Source organism: Rhinopithecus roxellana, chromosome 15, assembly GCF_007565055.1.
Source record: "Rhinopithecus roxellana isolate Shanxi Qingling chromosome 15, ASM756505v1, whole genome shotgun sequence".
Classification (NCBI taxonomy): domain Eukaryota; kingdom Metazoa; phylum Chordata; class Mammalia; order Primates; family Cercopithecidae; genus Rhinopithecus; species Rhinopithecus roxellana.
This window is the reverse complement of record NC_044563.1, coordinates 56,746,153-56,762,764: the sequence shown is the minus strand read 5'-3', so window position 1 is coordinate 56,762,764 and position 16,612 is coordinate 56,746,153. Positions and strand designations below refer to the sequence as shown.

At 52.2% G+C, this 16,612-nt stretch overlaps 1 protein-coding gene across 1 annotated transcript; it reads right to left on the bottom strand.

Annotated features, from left to right (window-relative positions):
- Positions 1-6,201: 6,201 nt before the first annotated feature.
- KLHL35 (kelch like family member 35) lies at positions 6,202-14,847 on the bottom strand. The gene is made up of 6 exons (XM_030919026.1): positions 13,892-14,847; positions 12,565-12,749; positions 10,637-10,755; positions 9,169-9,357; positions 7,508-7,696; positions 6,202-6,572 (listed from the first exon to the last, which is right to left on the bottom strand). Exons 1-6 carry the CDS (start codon positions 14,761-14,763, stop codon positions 6,384-6,386), a joined length of 1,743 nt encoding a protein of 580 aa, XP_030774886.1. The 5' UTR covers positions 14,764-14,847; the 3' UTR covers positions 6,202-6,383.
- Between the last annotated feature and the right edge of the window lie 1,765 nt (positions 14,848-16,612).

Below are 16,612 nucleotides of genomic sequence, written 5' to 3'. Positions count from 1 at the left end.
GGATTCTCTCCATCCCAACTATATGTACCCTGACTACAGGTGCCATGCTTTCTGCTTCTACTGAAAGGTGGGCATAGCTGGGCAGATAATCATCCCCATTATACAGTGGTGAATTTGGCCTTTTACTGTGCCTTGTTCCATTTTCCATCTTGATTATTTCTAATTATTTTTGTTTGTTTGTTTGAGATGAAGTCTCACTTTGTCACCTAGGCTGGAGTGCAGTGGCATGATCTCAGCTCACTGCAACCTCCGCCTCCTGGATTCAAGTGATTCTCATGCCTCAGCCTCCTGAGTAGCTGGGATTACAGGTGTGCACTAGCACACCTGGCTAATTTTTGTATTTTTAGTAGAGACAGGGTTTCACCATGTTGGCCAGGCTGGTTTCGAACTCCCAACCTCTGGTGATCCGCCCACCTCGGGCTCCCAAAGTGCTGGGATTATAGGCAACCATCTAGTGATTATTTCTGATATCTGATGTTGCTGTGTGTAAATGCAGCTGTTGCATTTCAAAGTAGGGCCTGCCAACATGAGACAGGAAAACATTGAAGTATTGTAGAGAGTTAATAGTTTCAACCTCAGAGATTGTTTTTCTTACTGTTCTCCTCAGGGACATTAGATTTTGATATTATTTTATCTACCAAACCATTCTCTCTTTTTTTTTGTCCTTATAATACCCAGATTGGTATGACTCTCTGTTATTAACCAAAGCTACATTTATAGCGTAAGCATGACCATGGTGAGAAGATAATTGTTATATGCCCCGAGCTTTCTGTAAACATTTAATCTTCTGACATCCCTTATAGTGGACACATTTCATTACTAACCTCATTTTATAAGTTTAATCCATGCAGTACATCTTAGGGGGAATTGGTGATTTTTCTTAGGCTTTAAGAAATATTGGCAGGTTATGGTGGCTCACATCTGTCATCCCAGCACTTTGGGAGGCCGAAACGGGAGAATCCTTTGAGCTCAGGGGTTCAAGATCAACCTGGGCAACACAGCCAGACTCCATCTCTAAAAAAATTTAGGCCGGGCACGGTTGCTCACGCCTGTAATCCCTGTGTTGGGAGGCTGAGCCAGGCAGATCACAAGGTCAGGAGATTGAGACCATCCTGGCTAACACAGTGAAACCCCGTCTCTACTAAAAATATAAAAAAAATTAGCTGGGCATGGTGGCGGGCGCCTGTAGTCCCAGCTACTTGGGGGACTGAGGCAGGAGAATGGCGTGAACCCAGGAGGCAGAGGTTACAGTGAGCCGAGATCGCGCCACTGCACTCCAGCCTCGGCGACAGAGCGAGACTCCATCACACACACACACACACACACAAATTTAAAGACTAGTCAGACTTGGTGGCCCATGCCTGTAGTCTCAGCTACTGGGAGGCTGAGGTGGGAAGATCACTTGAGCCTGGGAGGTGAGAAACATTGGCTGGTCTCCTGGCCCCTTCCCAGAGCCACAGCCCTAGGGCCTTGCTTTCTGAGGTGCTGCTTGTCCCAGGGGACTCAACTGCTGATGGTGTGCCCCAGGTGCAGGGTATTGCCACCGGAAAGTACACCTGTAAGGGGATGCTGGGGTCTTGGGAAGGAAGGTGACTGTTAACCTATGGAGATCAGCTTACTGTGTGAGCATTGGCCAGAATGACCCTGCTGCCCAGCCTCTGCCCAGATCAAGATCTAGAGGCCAGGAAGGAAGTGGGCCTACCTCCCCATCGTGCCATGCAACTGGTCAGATGTAAGAGGTGGAGATACGGGCTCCACCCCTCCAGGACCACCAGCAACCAGGGTGTTTGCAGCCTGGTTTTCCACAAGTCTGCCCCACCCCTAAGGCCACACAGCTGAAGCTTTGGCTCTGCTTTCTTGCTTTCATTCCAGGGATGGGAAGGCTGCCATTGGGCCACCTGCTGCCCCTGGCCCCAGACTCTCTGGGTAGGTGGCCATGTGATCCAGCTGGCAGGACTACCCCACCCATTTCAGGGACCTAATTCTTACTTTGTTATGCCATTGTGGCAATCTGGTGGTAAATATAACCTTTTGACAGAGTTTTTGAACTGCATGGAACCCAAGATCCTAAACATTTTTTAACCGTATTTGGGTTATCTTTTATTTTGGTTTTTATCCCCAATGGAGAAAAATCAATATGGAAAAAAGTTATTTTAAAATATATGATGAGTGGCAGCAGTGGTAGGGGGAAAAAAAGGTTAAAAAATTTTTTTCAATAAAAAATAAAATACAGGATGAAGTGAATTAAGATTTGTTTAATGTACTTTTCTTCAGGGATATTATTTCTGTGTCTGCAAAATTTGAGAATAAATTGGTCTTGAATTAAAAAAAAAAAAAAATTTAGAATGTCAAGATCCTGACTTCCAATTTGAGAACAAGTAACATGAGTCTCTGGATTGGGAATGACTTATGTGATCCCAAACCCTCATTTTCACAAATAAGTAGATGGAGCCCCAGTAGCTTTGAAATTCAAATGAAGCCATGCCTCTGCTGCCTAGTCCAGTGCTGTGCTAACCACTCAGCCTGCCCAGGTACAACTGGGTCTCTGTCCACTGAGCAGGGAGTCCACTGTGATGTATGCATCCTGCCCTCACTGGCAGGCCATTGACTACAACTGCAACCAGCTGATTCTCACAGCCCTTAGTGTGGTGAGCAGGAGAGCTCGGCGCTTTGAGCCCTCAATTGCCTAGAGAGAAGGTAGAGCTGGCCTTTAATTAAGGACTTTTTTGCTTTTTAGAGGGAGCTTCCGGGGAAGCATAGCACAGCAATAGGGCCACTTTCCTGCCAGAGGGTGTGGGTGCCAAAGGAGATGGATTTTTTGCTCACTGGTTTACCCTCGACATACCAGGAAGAATAGTCATCCTGATTCACTGTTTGGTTCAGGTTTTTATCACACGGTATTGTGTGATAAGTAACCACTATTTGGTGGTTACTCTGACTGGGCGTGGTGGCTCACGCCTGTAATTCCAGCACTTTGGGTGGGAGGCCAAGGCGGGTGGATCACCTGAGGTCAGGAGTTCGAGACTAGCCTGACCAACATGGTGAAACCCCGTCTCTACTAAAAATACAAAAATTAACTAGGCATGGTGGTGCGCACCTGTAATCCCAGCTACTAGGGAGGCCGAGGCAGAAGAATTGCTTGAACCCAGGAGGCAGAGGTTGCGGTGAGCTGAGATTGCGCCACTGGACTCCAGCCTGGGCAACAGAGTAAGACTCCTTCTCAAAACAAACAAACAAAAAACAAAAATCTAATATATCCATATGGTAATGAATGTTTCCTTTTATTTTGTTTTTGTTTTTATTTTTATTTTTATTTTTTTTGAGACGGAGTCTTGCTCTGTCGCCCAGGCTGGATGGAGTACAGTGGCCGGATCTCAGCTCACTGCAAGCTCCGCCTCCCGGGAGCTTTATGCCATTCTCCTGCCTCAGCCTCCTGAGTAGCTGGGACTACAGGCGCCTGCCACCTCGCCCGGCTAGTTTTTTGTATTTTTTAGTAGAGACGGGGTTTCACCGTGTTAGCCCGGATGGTCTTGATCTCCTGACCTCGTGATCCGCCCGTCTCGGCCTCCCAAAGTGCTGGGGTTACAGGCTTGAGCCACTGCGCCCGGCTTTATTTTTTATTTTTGAGATGGAGTCTCACTCTTTGCCCAGGCTGGAGTACAGTGACACAACCTAGGCTCACTGCAACCTCACCTCCCAGGTTCAAGCAATTCTGCCTCAGCTTCCCCAGTAGCTGGGACTACAGGCATGTGCCACCATGTCCAGCTAATTTCTGTATTTTTAGTAGAGATGAGGTTTTGCCTTGTTAGCCAGGCTAGTCTTGAACTCCTAATCTCAGGTGATGCACCCACCTCAGCCTCCCAAAGTGCTGGGTTTATATTGTTGTTTTATTTTACTTTTTAAATCTTGTTCTTTGGAAGAGCATTAAGAATAGTCATAAAATGACTAGTCTCCATCCTGGGGGAGGCAACATGGAGAGAGCTGGCTTCAGAGATAGCTGGGCCCAGGTCTGAATCCTGGCTCTGCCGCCACTCCCCAGCCCAATGACTTTAGTCACTTCACCTCACAAGGCTGAGTCTCTGTTTCCTTACTTGTGAGGGGGCAGGTGGGTGGCAATAGTGCCTGCCTTACACTATTACACGATTTAGTGTAGTCAGTGGGAAGCCTTGTTCCAGGCACTGGAGGACACAGGTGAAACTGACACCTTTCCTGCCTCAAGGGCCATCCTATGGGTGTGTCAGGGGAGACTAGACAGGTCACATAAAAGACCTGCCATGTGCCTGGTGATAGAGGAGGGCAGCTCTGGGGTTGAGGTTATAAGGTGGGCCTGGGCAGACAAAGCAGGAGAAGGTATGTGCACGAAAGCGCACTGGAGGCACAGTCAGCTTGGGGGAAATGGGGCGCCCTGCCTGGCATGCGGGAAGGGTCCAGTCAACTATGATGCCCATATGTTTGGGAGGAGTGTGCCCTGGATCTGCCCCTACTTTTTCCCTGGGTGGGCCAGTGATACGGTACCTTCTTTGCTTTGTCCTGAGCGTTCCCCTTGGGGTGGGCACAGGCAGACTCAGTGTCCCCACTCCCCTCCCTCTGCTGCCATTATCAGCTGTGTCCAGATGGTCACAGGCTCCCTAATCTGGGATAATCAGTGGGTCGGAGCTCAGCTGGGACCCGGGCCTTTATGCCTGCTGTGATGGGCCGGCCCCAGCTGGAGAGACCCTGTAGACAGGGCCCTGGGGCTTTGGAAGATGGGGTGGGATGTGAGGCTGGCTCTGTGCTGGAGGTTGATGCAAGGAGCAGATGATCGCTCTTCTTCCAAAGGCAATCTGAGTACAAATGAGGGGGAGCCTGCAGCTGGGGCCTGGCCAGCTCCTCCAGGCCTCACAGCGATACGCACGGAGCCTCACAGAATCTTGTCTATTACATCTTTTGTTCCCTTTCTCTCCCTCTCTGAGCTCACCCCTCCCTACCCAGCAGTTTGTTGCTGCCCCTAGAGCCCCAGGCTTATGACATCAGGGGCTTGTGCCCCCATTGACGTTGTACACCTAACAGGTTCAGGTGCAGAGCCAGGGTGACTGACTTCTCCGAGGCCCATGGCTATGGTGCCCCCACCCTGGGCCTGCAGTTTGCTGTGAGCCTCCACTCTGTGGTTCTTCAGGGATCCATAACTGTTTTTGTTTTGTTTCAGCCTCTTCCATGAATGGGGGCGGGGGTGCCCTGCTTGTCTTCAGCTCCTAGCAGTGAGTGCTGATAATCTCAAATTTAAGGATGGTAACTTCTTCTCGGAGGAGCGTGGGAAAGGATGTGTTTGGGAACAGACACGGGCCTACAGAGGTGTTTGTAACCATCTCTTTCTAAGTGGTGGGAAACAGACATTTTTTTTTTTTTTTTTTTTTTTTTGAGACAGAGTCTCCTCACTCTGTCGCCCAGACTGGAGTGCAGTGGCCAGATCTCAGCTCACTGCAAGCTCCACCTCCCGGGTTCACGCCATTCTCCTGCCTCAGCCTCCCGAGTAGGTGGAACTACAGATGCCCGCCACCTCGCCCGGCTAGTTTTTTGTATTTTTTAGTAGAGACGGGGTTTCACCGGGTTAGCCAGGATGGTCTCGATCTCCTGACCTCGTGATCCGCCCGTCTCGGCCTCCCAAAGTGCAGGGATTACAGGCTTGAGCCACCGAGCCTGGCATTTTTTTATTCTTTAACTGTTTATATATATTGTTTTTTATGCATGAAATATAGTTTTTTAAAATGCCCATACTACTATTTTGAAAGTAAATGAGGTAATGTATGTGTCAAAGCCTAATACCCAAAGTGATCGTAGTAAGAGGTGGGGCCTTTGGGAAGGCATTAAATTGCTTAGGGAATGAGGGTGGAATTCTCATGAATGGGATTAGAGCCTTATAGAAGAGGTCGGAAGGAGCTGCCTGGCCTCCCTCTCACATGTGGAGACTCAGCAAGAAAATATTATTTAGGAAGTAGAGAGCCCTCACCAAACACCAGATCTGCTGGCCACCTGATCTTACACTTCCCAGCCTTGAGAAGTATGAGAAATAAACTTTTGTTGTCTATAAATCACCCAGTCTAAGATGTTTGGTGATAGTAGCCCAAACAGATATAAAAGTGCTTCATCAAGAGTAAACACAGTGGTATAAATGCAGTGGTATAAAAGTGCTTCATTAAGAGTAAACACAGGGAGCAAATATTGGACATTCCATCTCAGTCAGGGCAGACTGCAGCTGGAACACAGACCCAACAAGGTTTTATTTCTACAAGAAAAGAGACTGTTAAGTGAAGGGCTGTTTGTGTGGAGGTGCCACGAGGGAGCAGAGTGTGCGCCTGAGCTCCGCGTGCCTCTCCGCCTCCTGGCTCAGGCTGTCCAAATCTGAGTCACCTGCCCAAGCTCTGGATGATGGTGACACAGCCGTGGGAGCTGGTGCAGCGCTGCAGGGATGGCTGGGCCTCCACCTGCCTACTGCTGGGGTCAAAGGTGAAGACCTTATCGGTGCTTTCTCCACGATCATCCCGCCCACCAAGGATGTGGACCTTCCCATCACACACAGTGACTCCACAGCTTTCCTGAGTGGACAGACAGAAAGACAATTAACTATCAGGTTCAGCCTGGGGCTCCTTCTGTCCCTGCCTGGCCAGGCCAGATAATAGGACCTTGACCCACAGACTGTGAACAGGCAATCTGGATTGTACAGAGGCAGGAAACCGGATGGATCATCTGAGTTCCAGCTCTAGCTTGACCCTTATTCAGTGAATGGCCTTAGGCAAGTCACTTAACCTCTCTGGACCTCAGTTTCCTCATCTGCAAAGGGAGAAGAACTAGAGTGCCTTCTTCACAGGGTTCCCTTAACAGTTAATGGAAGTTAAGCATGTAAAGCATTTTATATAGAGCCTGGAATATGGTAAGCACACCAATAACAATAATCTCAACTGCCGCCATCTTAGAATCGCAGACTCAGGGAAACCTGAATTCTCACCACTTAAGGTCACCAAAGGTCAGAACTGGCAGAGACCACCAGTCCAACCATACCTGTGTAATCTCTGGAGTTTCAGGGGATGGAGACGAAGGTAGGGGAGGCAAGGAACTGCAGGGGCCACAGCTTCCAAGACTTGGGCATCCCTGCTGTGATATCACTAGAGCAGAACTTGGCAACTCGCTTCCCCACCTCTTACCCTATGACTGGTTACTAGCAGTGGCTTTCAGGGCAGGAGAGACCACAGGGTCATTTGGACCAAATCCCCACTCAAAGCTATAGCACTTGGGACTGCAGGGTTCTAGACTCTGCCTTAACAGGGCCTAGTTAGCCTGGGCCAGGTGCTGAACCTCTCTAAGGCCAGTCTTCTCATCTGTGAAATGCATGGTTCACTATCACTGTGAGGACAGAGCTAGAGAGCGATGGATAATAAAACCACCTAGCATGGAGTCACACAAGATTCACAAGCTCCAAGATCCAGAGCCTTAGAAGTGGGTTCTGCTCTCCTGCCTTGAAGCCTCCACTTACCACAGGACTGGGGAGGACAGCTGCCTCCCCCCACACATCTGTGCCTGGATCATAGTTGAAGATTTTGCTCATGAGACCCCCCATGACATAGATGGTGTCCTCAAGGGAGACGGCCTCGAGACACCGCTGTGAGAAGGGTGCTGGTGACCGCAGGCTCCACCGGTCCTCCTTGGGGTCAAAGCACTGCACCTGAGGGGCAAGAGGAGCAGTGGTGATGAAGACTCACTGCCCCATCCCAAATGGCCCACTGCCCACATGCTGCCACCTCTCTCCCTGGGGGCACTCATTCAAAACGACACCTGGCCCGAGCAAGCATCTGAGAGGGAGGGGGAGATCCACTGTCCCTGTCCTCAAGGGCTCTTCATCTAGTTATATGTTCTGTCCTCTGCTTCTGGACTCCCTTTGTGAAAAGCCTCCCCATCTTTCAAGGTCCTGCTCAAATGCCACCCCATCCTTAAAGGCTTCCCTGGTGTTCCCCCTCCCCACCCCCCAACACACACACACAGGAACAGTCTGTCCTTTGATGGAGAACACAGTCACCTCATGTAAGACTAATCATAGAGCACATCATACCGAGCTAGAAGAGGTACCGTCTGCTTTAGGGTTATAGAGGGTTCTCATAGCAGACCCCCCCATAGGGATGTGTTCACTGTCAACTCGCTTTTTTCCAGGTGCTCTCAGGTCATATGATTCCAGCTGAGGTGTCTTGCAGCCCTATTTCTACAGCTGTCCACATGGCCATGGGTGTTTCTGATGCCCTTAACAGTTTCTGTACTTAGTTGCCTGCTCACCTCACTCTGTTTCAACTGTTTCCTTGGAGACCCCCCCCTTCCACCACAGCAGTCTATAACAAATCAGTGTTGCATGGATGGTGTTAAATGGGGCCTCCTACCATGAGTGCCCATTACTCAGCTCCAGGAGGGTTTGCTGAAAGAATGTGGTCAGGGAATAAGGAAGGGTGGGCACCCAAATTTGGGAAAGAGTCAAGTCCCAGGACCACAGGCTTATGAGGCCATCAGGGGAGGGAAGGAGCTGCTATGATAAATATTTTTATTTGCAAAAAGCCTAAATGTCCAACAATAAAAGATGAGTAGACTCTAGTTCATCTACCAAGTGGAATAGTACAGACATTGAAATGATGGCTGTAAAGTTGCTAATCGCGTGGAAAGTGCTCATACCTAAATTAGAATAAAATGCAGAATGCAAAATTCTAACAGTGAGAAAACAGAACTGCTAAGAAAAACAAAAATCAATTCAGCGGAAGCCTGTAAGGCAATGCACCAAAATATAAATAGCTCTGCCTGGATGGTGGGATTATGGGTTTTTTTTTCTATTTTTCTGTTTTCTAAATTTTCAGTAATGTATTATTTTTGGAATGTAACGAAAGCATTTTAACTATCTTGCCTTCAATTTTTAAAATGTATGAAACTTATGTGGTGCCAGCCCATACATTTGAGTCCCAGTGTGCTGCTGACCCACGGTGACCTTGGGGTCATTTTTCTGCTCATTTCCTTCCCTGAAACATGGAGGTGACTGGTCTGGGCTGTTGATGGGATTAAGTGAGGAAACAGACAAGGGCATGGAAACGCCCAGCTCTGCGCCTGGCACACAGTGGTTGCCGCAGCCTTCAACGCCCTCTTGCGCCCGAGGCCCGCGCCCACCTTGTCCGTGTTGACACCGCCCTGCCTGGCGCCCCCGATCACGAAGAGCTGGCCCGCGCAGGACGCCACCGCCGCTGAGCTCACGGCCTCCGGGAGGGGCGCGGCGGCCGCCCAGGTGTTGGAGAAGGGGTCGTAGCGCTCTACGCTGTGCAGGCGCCTCAGGCCGTCAAAACCACCCACCGCGAACAGCTGCAAGTGAGGACATGGGCCGTGGAGCGGGGTGCCAGGGCCTTAGGCCCCTCGGCCTCACCGCTTCAGTTTTACAGTCTCTGAGCTGGAAACTATCCCTGTCCCCAACCCAGCTTCAAGACCAAACTGACCCCGGAGCCCAGTGCTGCCACCACCTGGGTGGCCTCCACCCAGTTGCTGTACCTCCCTGAGCCGGTTTCCTCTCATTTAGGGGAGATAATGCGACCTCTCTTTAGGATGGGTACTGAATGCGGGTTACAGCTGTAAAACACCTGGCACCAAGCTGATGCTTAATAATAATAGCTAGGCCGGGCGCGGTGGCTCATGCCTGTAATCCCAGCACTTTGGAAGGCCGAGGTGGGCAGATCACAAGGTCAGGAGATAGAGACCATCCTGGCTAACACGGTGAAACCCCATCTCTACCAAAAATACAAGAAAAATTAGCCGGCCTGGTGGCGGGTGCCTGTAGTCCTAGCTACTCTGAAGGCTGAGGCAGAAGAGTGGCGTGAACCTGGGAGGCGGAGCTTGCAGTGAGCCAAGATTGCACCACTGCATTCCAGCCTGGGCCACAGAACGAGACTCCGTCTCAGAAAAAATTAAAAAAAAAAAAAAATAATAATAATAGCTATATAGCTGGTATTGAGACTTTACCACCCCACTTAATTGATTCTAAGAAGCATTTTTGTTTCTGAATTTGGGATGTAGCTTACGAAGATAGTTGAGAGATTCTTTTTATTTGAGACAGAGTCTCATCTCCCAGGCTGGAGTGCAGTAGCATGATCTCGGCTCACTGCAAGCTCTGCCTTCCGGGTTCACGCCATTCTCCTGCCTCAGCCTCCTGAGTAGCTGGGACTACAGGCACCTGCCACCACGCTAGGCTAATTTTTTGTAGTTTTAGTACTGATGGGATTTCACCGTGTTAGCCAGGATGGTCTCCATCTCCTGACCTGTGATCCGCCCACCTCAGCCTCCCAAAGTGCTGGGATTACAGGTGTGAGCCACTGTGCCCGACCCACAGATTCTTTTAGTCTTGAGTGGCACAATCAAGATTCAAACCTAGATTTTATGGCCCCAGAGCCCACATCCTTGACCGTCAGGCTGTTACTATTACAGTAATTGCTATTATTAACATCAGCCATTATTATGTGACCTTGGACAAGTCTCTTTTTTGGGGGGCCTCAGACCCCTTCTTACAAAGAGGGTTTTAGACAACCTCCCTCCAGGACATCCACAGATCTGTACCTTGGGTCCCATGGCAGCCGCTGCAGCTCGTGCCTACCTGCCCCTGCACAACTGCCATCTTGTGCCTCCACCTGCCCTTGTGCAGAGAGGCTACCTTGATCCAGGTGTGCAGATGGGAGCTAAACATCCACACATCATGACTGTTGATGTGGCCTCCTAGGGAGAGAGAAGCAGCTGTTGCCCACAGGCTCTCTTGCTATCCCAAGCACCCGCAAAGAGCTAGAAACTAGGGCCCCCAGATCCAAAGGAAAGGTTAAGGGAAGGCAGCAAGAGGACTTCTTGAGCTGGTGTAAGACTCTGGGCCTGTGACCCAGACAGTGTGCTCTGAATAAGTGGTGAGAATGTCTTGAGTTATGACCCTTGAGGGGAGAAGCCCTGACAGATTCAGGAAGAAGTGGCTGGTTTTCACGGGGCGCCTTATGGTGGTGCTGGTGGTGTGCCAGGCTCCGTGCTCAGGGAAGCAAAGAGGGGGCCGCTGTACGAAAGGTAAGAGTACAAAGGGTACCCAAGGCAAGCATCTGGAATGTACTGGGGACCCAGGAAAAGCAGAGCCAGCTGGACTAGGAGCCAGGAGGGGTAGAGGGTGACCCAATAACCCTCACTCCCAACTTCACCCGCACAATTTCATTTCTGATCTCATCCCTCCATGAGGTGTTGGGAATACTACACCCAATTTACATATAAGAAACTCAGATGAGACTTAGAGACCAACAATGACCTGCTGAAGACTACATGGCCTTTTGTAAGAGCCAGAACCAGAGCTTCTGGCTCCAGGCCCAGCATTGGTGCTATTAGAGGACATGGTATGCCCTATGGGGCCAGGCACTGGGGACGCAGGACGTGGACTCTCCCTTCCCATGTCTGGCCACCCTGGGGATCTTGGCCAGGGATTCACCTCTCAATGGGAGCCTCTCTGAGGACAACCCTAACTGCACCCTTCAGCCTGAGCCTGTGACCAGAGCCACATCTGTTTGGTAGCCCCCATCTTTGTTTATTCCTAGTGGCACCCAACAGAGGCCCCACATGTTGCTCAGAACCATCAGTGGACTTGGATAAATTGTCCAGTGGTAATCTGTGGCCTGGATGGTCTGTGAGGCCTCCCTGGCTTATTCTCCTGCTCCTTACCCTTTGCAGGCACCCATAGTTCTTTACAACATTAAGGTCAATCCACCTAGCCCCAGACTCAAAGCCTCCGTGATCTGACTCCTGCCTCACCTGTGTTACTCAACCTGCACTTCAGAGCCCTGAGTCCGCAGGGTTCCTTTCTGCATGTCCCTGCCCTTGTGCCTTTGCCTATACTGTTCCCTCCAACTTTCAAGGTCCAACTGAAAAATCATCTCTTCTATGAACCCTGGCTAGATTCCCTTAGTGGCATTCCAGATCATCTGGGGACTCAGAATTCTGATCACATTCTGCCTGGCGGTAAAATTGAAGTCTCTCTCTCCTCTCCAGGACACTCCAGGGGAACAAGGACTGTGTTTTATGCTTCTCTGAGTCTTCAAGGGCCTGAGCCTCAGGGAGGACACAGTTTGTTGGTATCAAACAGATGTGTGTTCCTCCTAGCTTTGCCATTTTTGAGACAACGGGGAAATTCTGAGCCTCTCATCCTTTCTTATCTGTAAAACAGCATTGTAGGGGGATTTAATGATAACGAATGTAAGCTTCTTAGCATAATGTTCGGCACATAGTAGGCTAGATGAAGTGATTATTAATACTAATACGAATTGAATTCCCTAGGAAACCTGCTCAGAACAAAAAGTAATCATATGAATTGAAGTTAACATTGCTGAATAACGGCGGGGGCGGGTCACACCCCTATTTAGCTCTGCTCACTTCAGCCAGTAACTGTAAGTTATCAGAACACATCCCGCCCCCCTCTCCCAATTGGAGGAAAAAGCAAAGGGGGCAGAATGCGGAGGCTACTAGCCAATCCCGTGTGAGCTCCCGTTGCGGCTCCGCCCTCACCGGAGACGTAGACGTCATTGCGGAGAGCACAGGCGGCGAATTCTGAGCGAGTGTAGCCGGGCAGGCTGGGCAGTGGGGTCCACCGCTGGCTCTCTGGGTGGTAGGCATCGGCGAAGGGCAGCTTCAGGAGACCTTTGCGGTCGCAACCGCCGATGACCACGATCACTTCAGCTAGGTCCATGAATCTGGCGTGCGGATAAGCCCAGTGCCTGTTGGGCCGCACCCAAGTTCGGCCCTTTCTTACCCTCTCGACCACACTGCACGGTCCCGCTGCCCTTTCATGCGCTTTTGTCATCACCCCCGCCCACCCGACCCCCGGCCCCACCCCCGCTAGACTCTGCCACTTCCAACTTTCCCTGTGGGTATTGGGAAGAGAATCGCTCATTCTTACCGCATTCTGCTGACCTCTAAACTACAGGAAAAAAAAAAAAAAACAATCTTTACAGAGCCCTTGCCCTCACCTAGAAAAACAACCTCGTTTAATCCGTATGGCAATTCTATTAGTAGGGATTATTACTCCTTTCACACGGGAGGAAACTGAGGCTCACATACCATGGCGTTCCCAAAGTCATGCAGCCATCAAGCGTCATGACGAGCTGGAATTCAAGCCCAGGTTTGTCTGTCGCTAACTCATCTTCAACACTTTTTCTTACCTCCAACCGCTGATTCTGCTGCCTCCCTCCTCCTATGACATCCCCTCATCTTTAATTCCATTAAGCCGGATAACTCGCCCTTTCAGCCAATCATTCTTCCCTCTCATTGACCCCTCAAGCATCTGACCCCACCAGAATTACCATACCCTTTAGCCACTGGTTTTCTAATTCCTTTGGCACGTATCTGAGGATCTCTGTCCCAGGCTCTGTGCTTAGTGTTAGAGATAGTGTAGTCTCTGGAGGCATGATTAAGGGCTACTCTGCTCAGAGCCTCTCATTCTGGCTTTCCAGGGGTGGGGCAGGCTGCTTTCACCCTTTCCCCATGCTCCTGCCTATTTCTATCCCTCATTAGACTGCGAGCTCCCAGAGGGCAAACAGTGTTTTCAAATCACTTCCGCACCCAGGCACCCTGCACAGAACTTGCGTAGAGTAGTAAGTACTCGGAATTACGGTTGCATGGGCGAAAGAAACAGTGTGCGCAGGGGTGGGGTCTCTGCATCTCCCTCACTGGCTTAACTCTTCAAGGGCAGAATTATGGGCACCGAGCCTCTAAAATGTTTAACGAATGTCTGCATATCATCAAGAGGCAGTACTAAATGATGATGAAGGAATGAATGGGCGGTGGAAGAAGGTGGGAAGAACGGAGGGCGGGAGGCTGGGGACGGCGGCCGTACCTCCGCGGCCGGGTCCGCAGCGCACCGGCCTCGCGGCCCAGGATGAAGCAGGCGCGGGCCTCCAGCAGCAGCGGGCGGCACTCGCCGCAGGCCTGCAGCAGCTCGTCCGTCTCCACCTTCTCCAGGAAGTAGGCGGGCGCCAGTAGCGGCAGGCGCACGTGCTCCAGCAGGCGTCGCAGCTGCCCGCGGCGGGCCGGCGCGTCGTGGCGCACCCAGCGCATGGCCGCCTCAAACACAGCCTCCTCGCGCGCCACGCCCAGCGCAGGATCCGCCAGCAGCGCCGCCACCTCGTCGGGCGCCAGCTCCAGGAAGTCGGCGTGGCGCGCCACCTCGGCGAAGGCCTGGCGCACGACGCGGCCGCAGCGCTCGGCCAGCGGAGCCAGCGAGAAGGCGGCGGCCAGGCGGCGCAGCGCTAGGCTGTTGGCGGCGCGCAGGCTGCCCTCGAGGAAGCGTACGCAGGCCTCGCGCAGGCCTGCCACGCCCAGCCGCTCCGCCAGCGCTAGCACGGCCGCCGCCTCGTCCTCCTCCCGCAGCCGCACGCCCGCTCCGTACACGTAGTCGAGCACCACGGCCAGCGCCGCCGCCGCCCCGGCCGGGCTTGTGCCTGGCGCCTCGGGAGCTACCGGCACCACTGCCGGGCCGCGCTCGGGCCGCCCGACCGCGAACAAGCTGTGGAAGTAGGCGCTGCCCGCGCTGAGCGCCGCGCGGTGGCATGGAAAGTCGCGGCCGCCGGCGCGCAGCACCACGTCGGTGAGGGTACCGCTCCGCCGGTACGTGTTCAGGGTCTGCAGCACGCGCTGCGCGTGGCATGGGCCCGCGCACGGCACCTCGCAGCCCGGCTCCGACTCCTCCGGCCCAGGGCCTTGCCGCATCCTGCCGGGGAGAGAACACAAACAGCGTCGGGGAGGTCACCTGGCTGCGCCCGGGAGAGTCGACCGCCCTCATCCGTTTATTTCCCCCCTTGACCATTTGTTCAGCGACTGTCCCCTCCGTTCAGGTTCCTTATGGCTACAGTGCCCCAGCCCCGCCTCACCAGCACGCCATTCTGCCCTGCCTACCCACTCAGACACTCAGTGCCCCTTTCGGTTCTTCAAACTCGCTACGCGTTTTCCTATCGATATCTGCAGGAGACAGATGGCAGCTCTCAAATAGGATAATCGGAGGAGGGTCTAATAAAGGAACTATTTTCAACAGCGGAGTCGGCGTGAGGGACTCCAGCAGGAGGAGGGCTGTTCCCCAGGCTACTAATAGCAAGGCGCCTTGGCCGCCCCGGGGTCTGAAGCGGGGGAGCAGGGAAGTTACTGGAACCTGGAAATATATCTGTGTAAGGAGGGTCCCGTGACAGGAGTTGAAGTCCTGGGTCAAGGGACTAAGGCCGCCCCACAGAGACCCAGTGTGTGCGTGTGCAGGAGAGAGAGGGTACAATAACTCGACCGTCCTCTGCTCAATCCTGCCTGTCTCCTGCCCATCTCCGGTAGGTGCTGAGCACTGACCACACCCTGAGCATTCCCCCGATAGACAGCATCATACACACAGCATTCGCGCAAACAGATTCAAGTATTTATTGGGAGCCTTTTCTGTGCCAGGCAGTGAGCAAGACAACCATAGTTTCTGTGGGCCCGGAGCTCCCAGTCTGGCAGGGGTGCCATGGGGAGGCACCGCGTGTTAGGGGAGTTCATAGAAGCGGCGCTGGACCCAGGTGGAGGGGAGTCAGGGAGGGCGTCCTTGAGGGGAATCTTCCAGCTGAGAAGGATGGGCGAATTCTGAGAGGGTGAAAGGTTAGAGCCCAGGCTGAGGGAAGCTGGCCCTCTCTCTAGTGAGTTCTCTTGGTGTTCTCCAGGTAGCACCGTCTGGAAGTGGAAAGAACTCTAGGAACAAACTAACCCAGTCCCTGCCACTGGCTCATGGTGTGGCCGGGGGCAAGTCACTCCTCTCACCTGCCGGTCCTGGCCTCAGTTATCTCATCTGAAATGGGATCCCTACCTCATAGGGCTGTGGCTTCATGACTATTACATGGGCTTTATGAAAAGTGCTGGTGCACAGTACAAGCTACATGGGTGTTTCCCTGTATTGTTTTTACTCGAGAGGAAGGGAGGACACTGTGTGTGCCAGTTACTTTTATAGACATAATTTAATTTCATTCTCACAACCTGAGAAGTTTCTTTAGCCCACCCCTGCCCCTTTAGTTTGTCATAAGGGAAACAAGCACACACAGGACACCTGCCCTTCAGAGGTTTGCGGTGAGGCTCAGCAGAGGGGTGTTTGTGAAGGCGCTCTGCAGACTGAGGGGCTGGGCCATGCTGGTTATGATTTGGCCATTATGAACACACAGCCTCTACTTGCACACCTCCAGGGACAGGGAGTTCACTCCTTTCCATCAGCTTACTCTAGGGGGCTCAGGTCCACCCTCTGCGCCCTGCCTCTCCTTCCATCCTTCTGCTCCCAGCTGCTCTGCTGCTTCTGGAGGTCAGATCCTGCCCAGTGTCAGTCTGGCTTTCATGCCCTGGTCATCCCGGGCCGTGGATCCCCTGGTCAGCATCGTGAGAAATGAGCTCCCTGGTGGGCAAGAAAGTTAACTACTTTTGCCCAAGTGGAGAGACTGGATCCTGAATCTACCTGGCTCCAGGGTTTGCATGCCACACTTGCCAGGGTGGGGGTGTGTCCCAAGGAGCAGCCAGGAGGTGGAGGGAAGTGAGACCGGTCATCACAGCACGCTGCAAC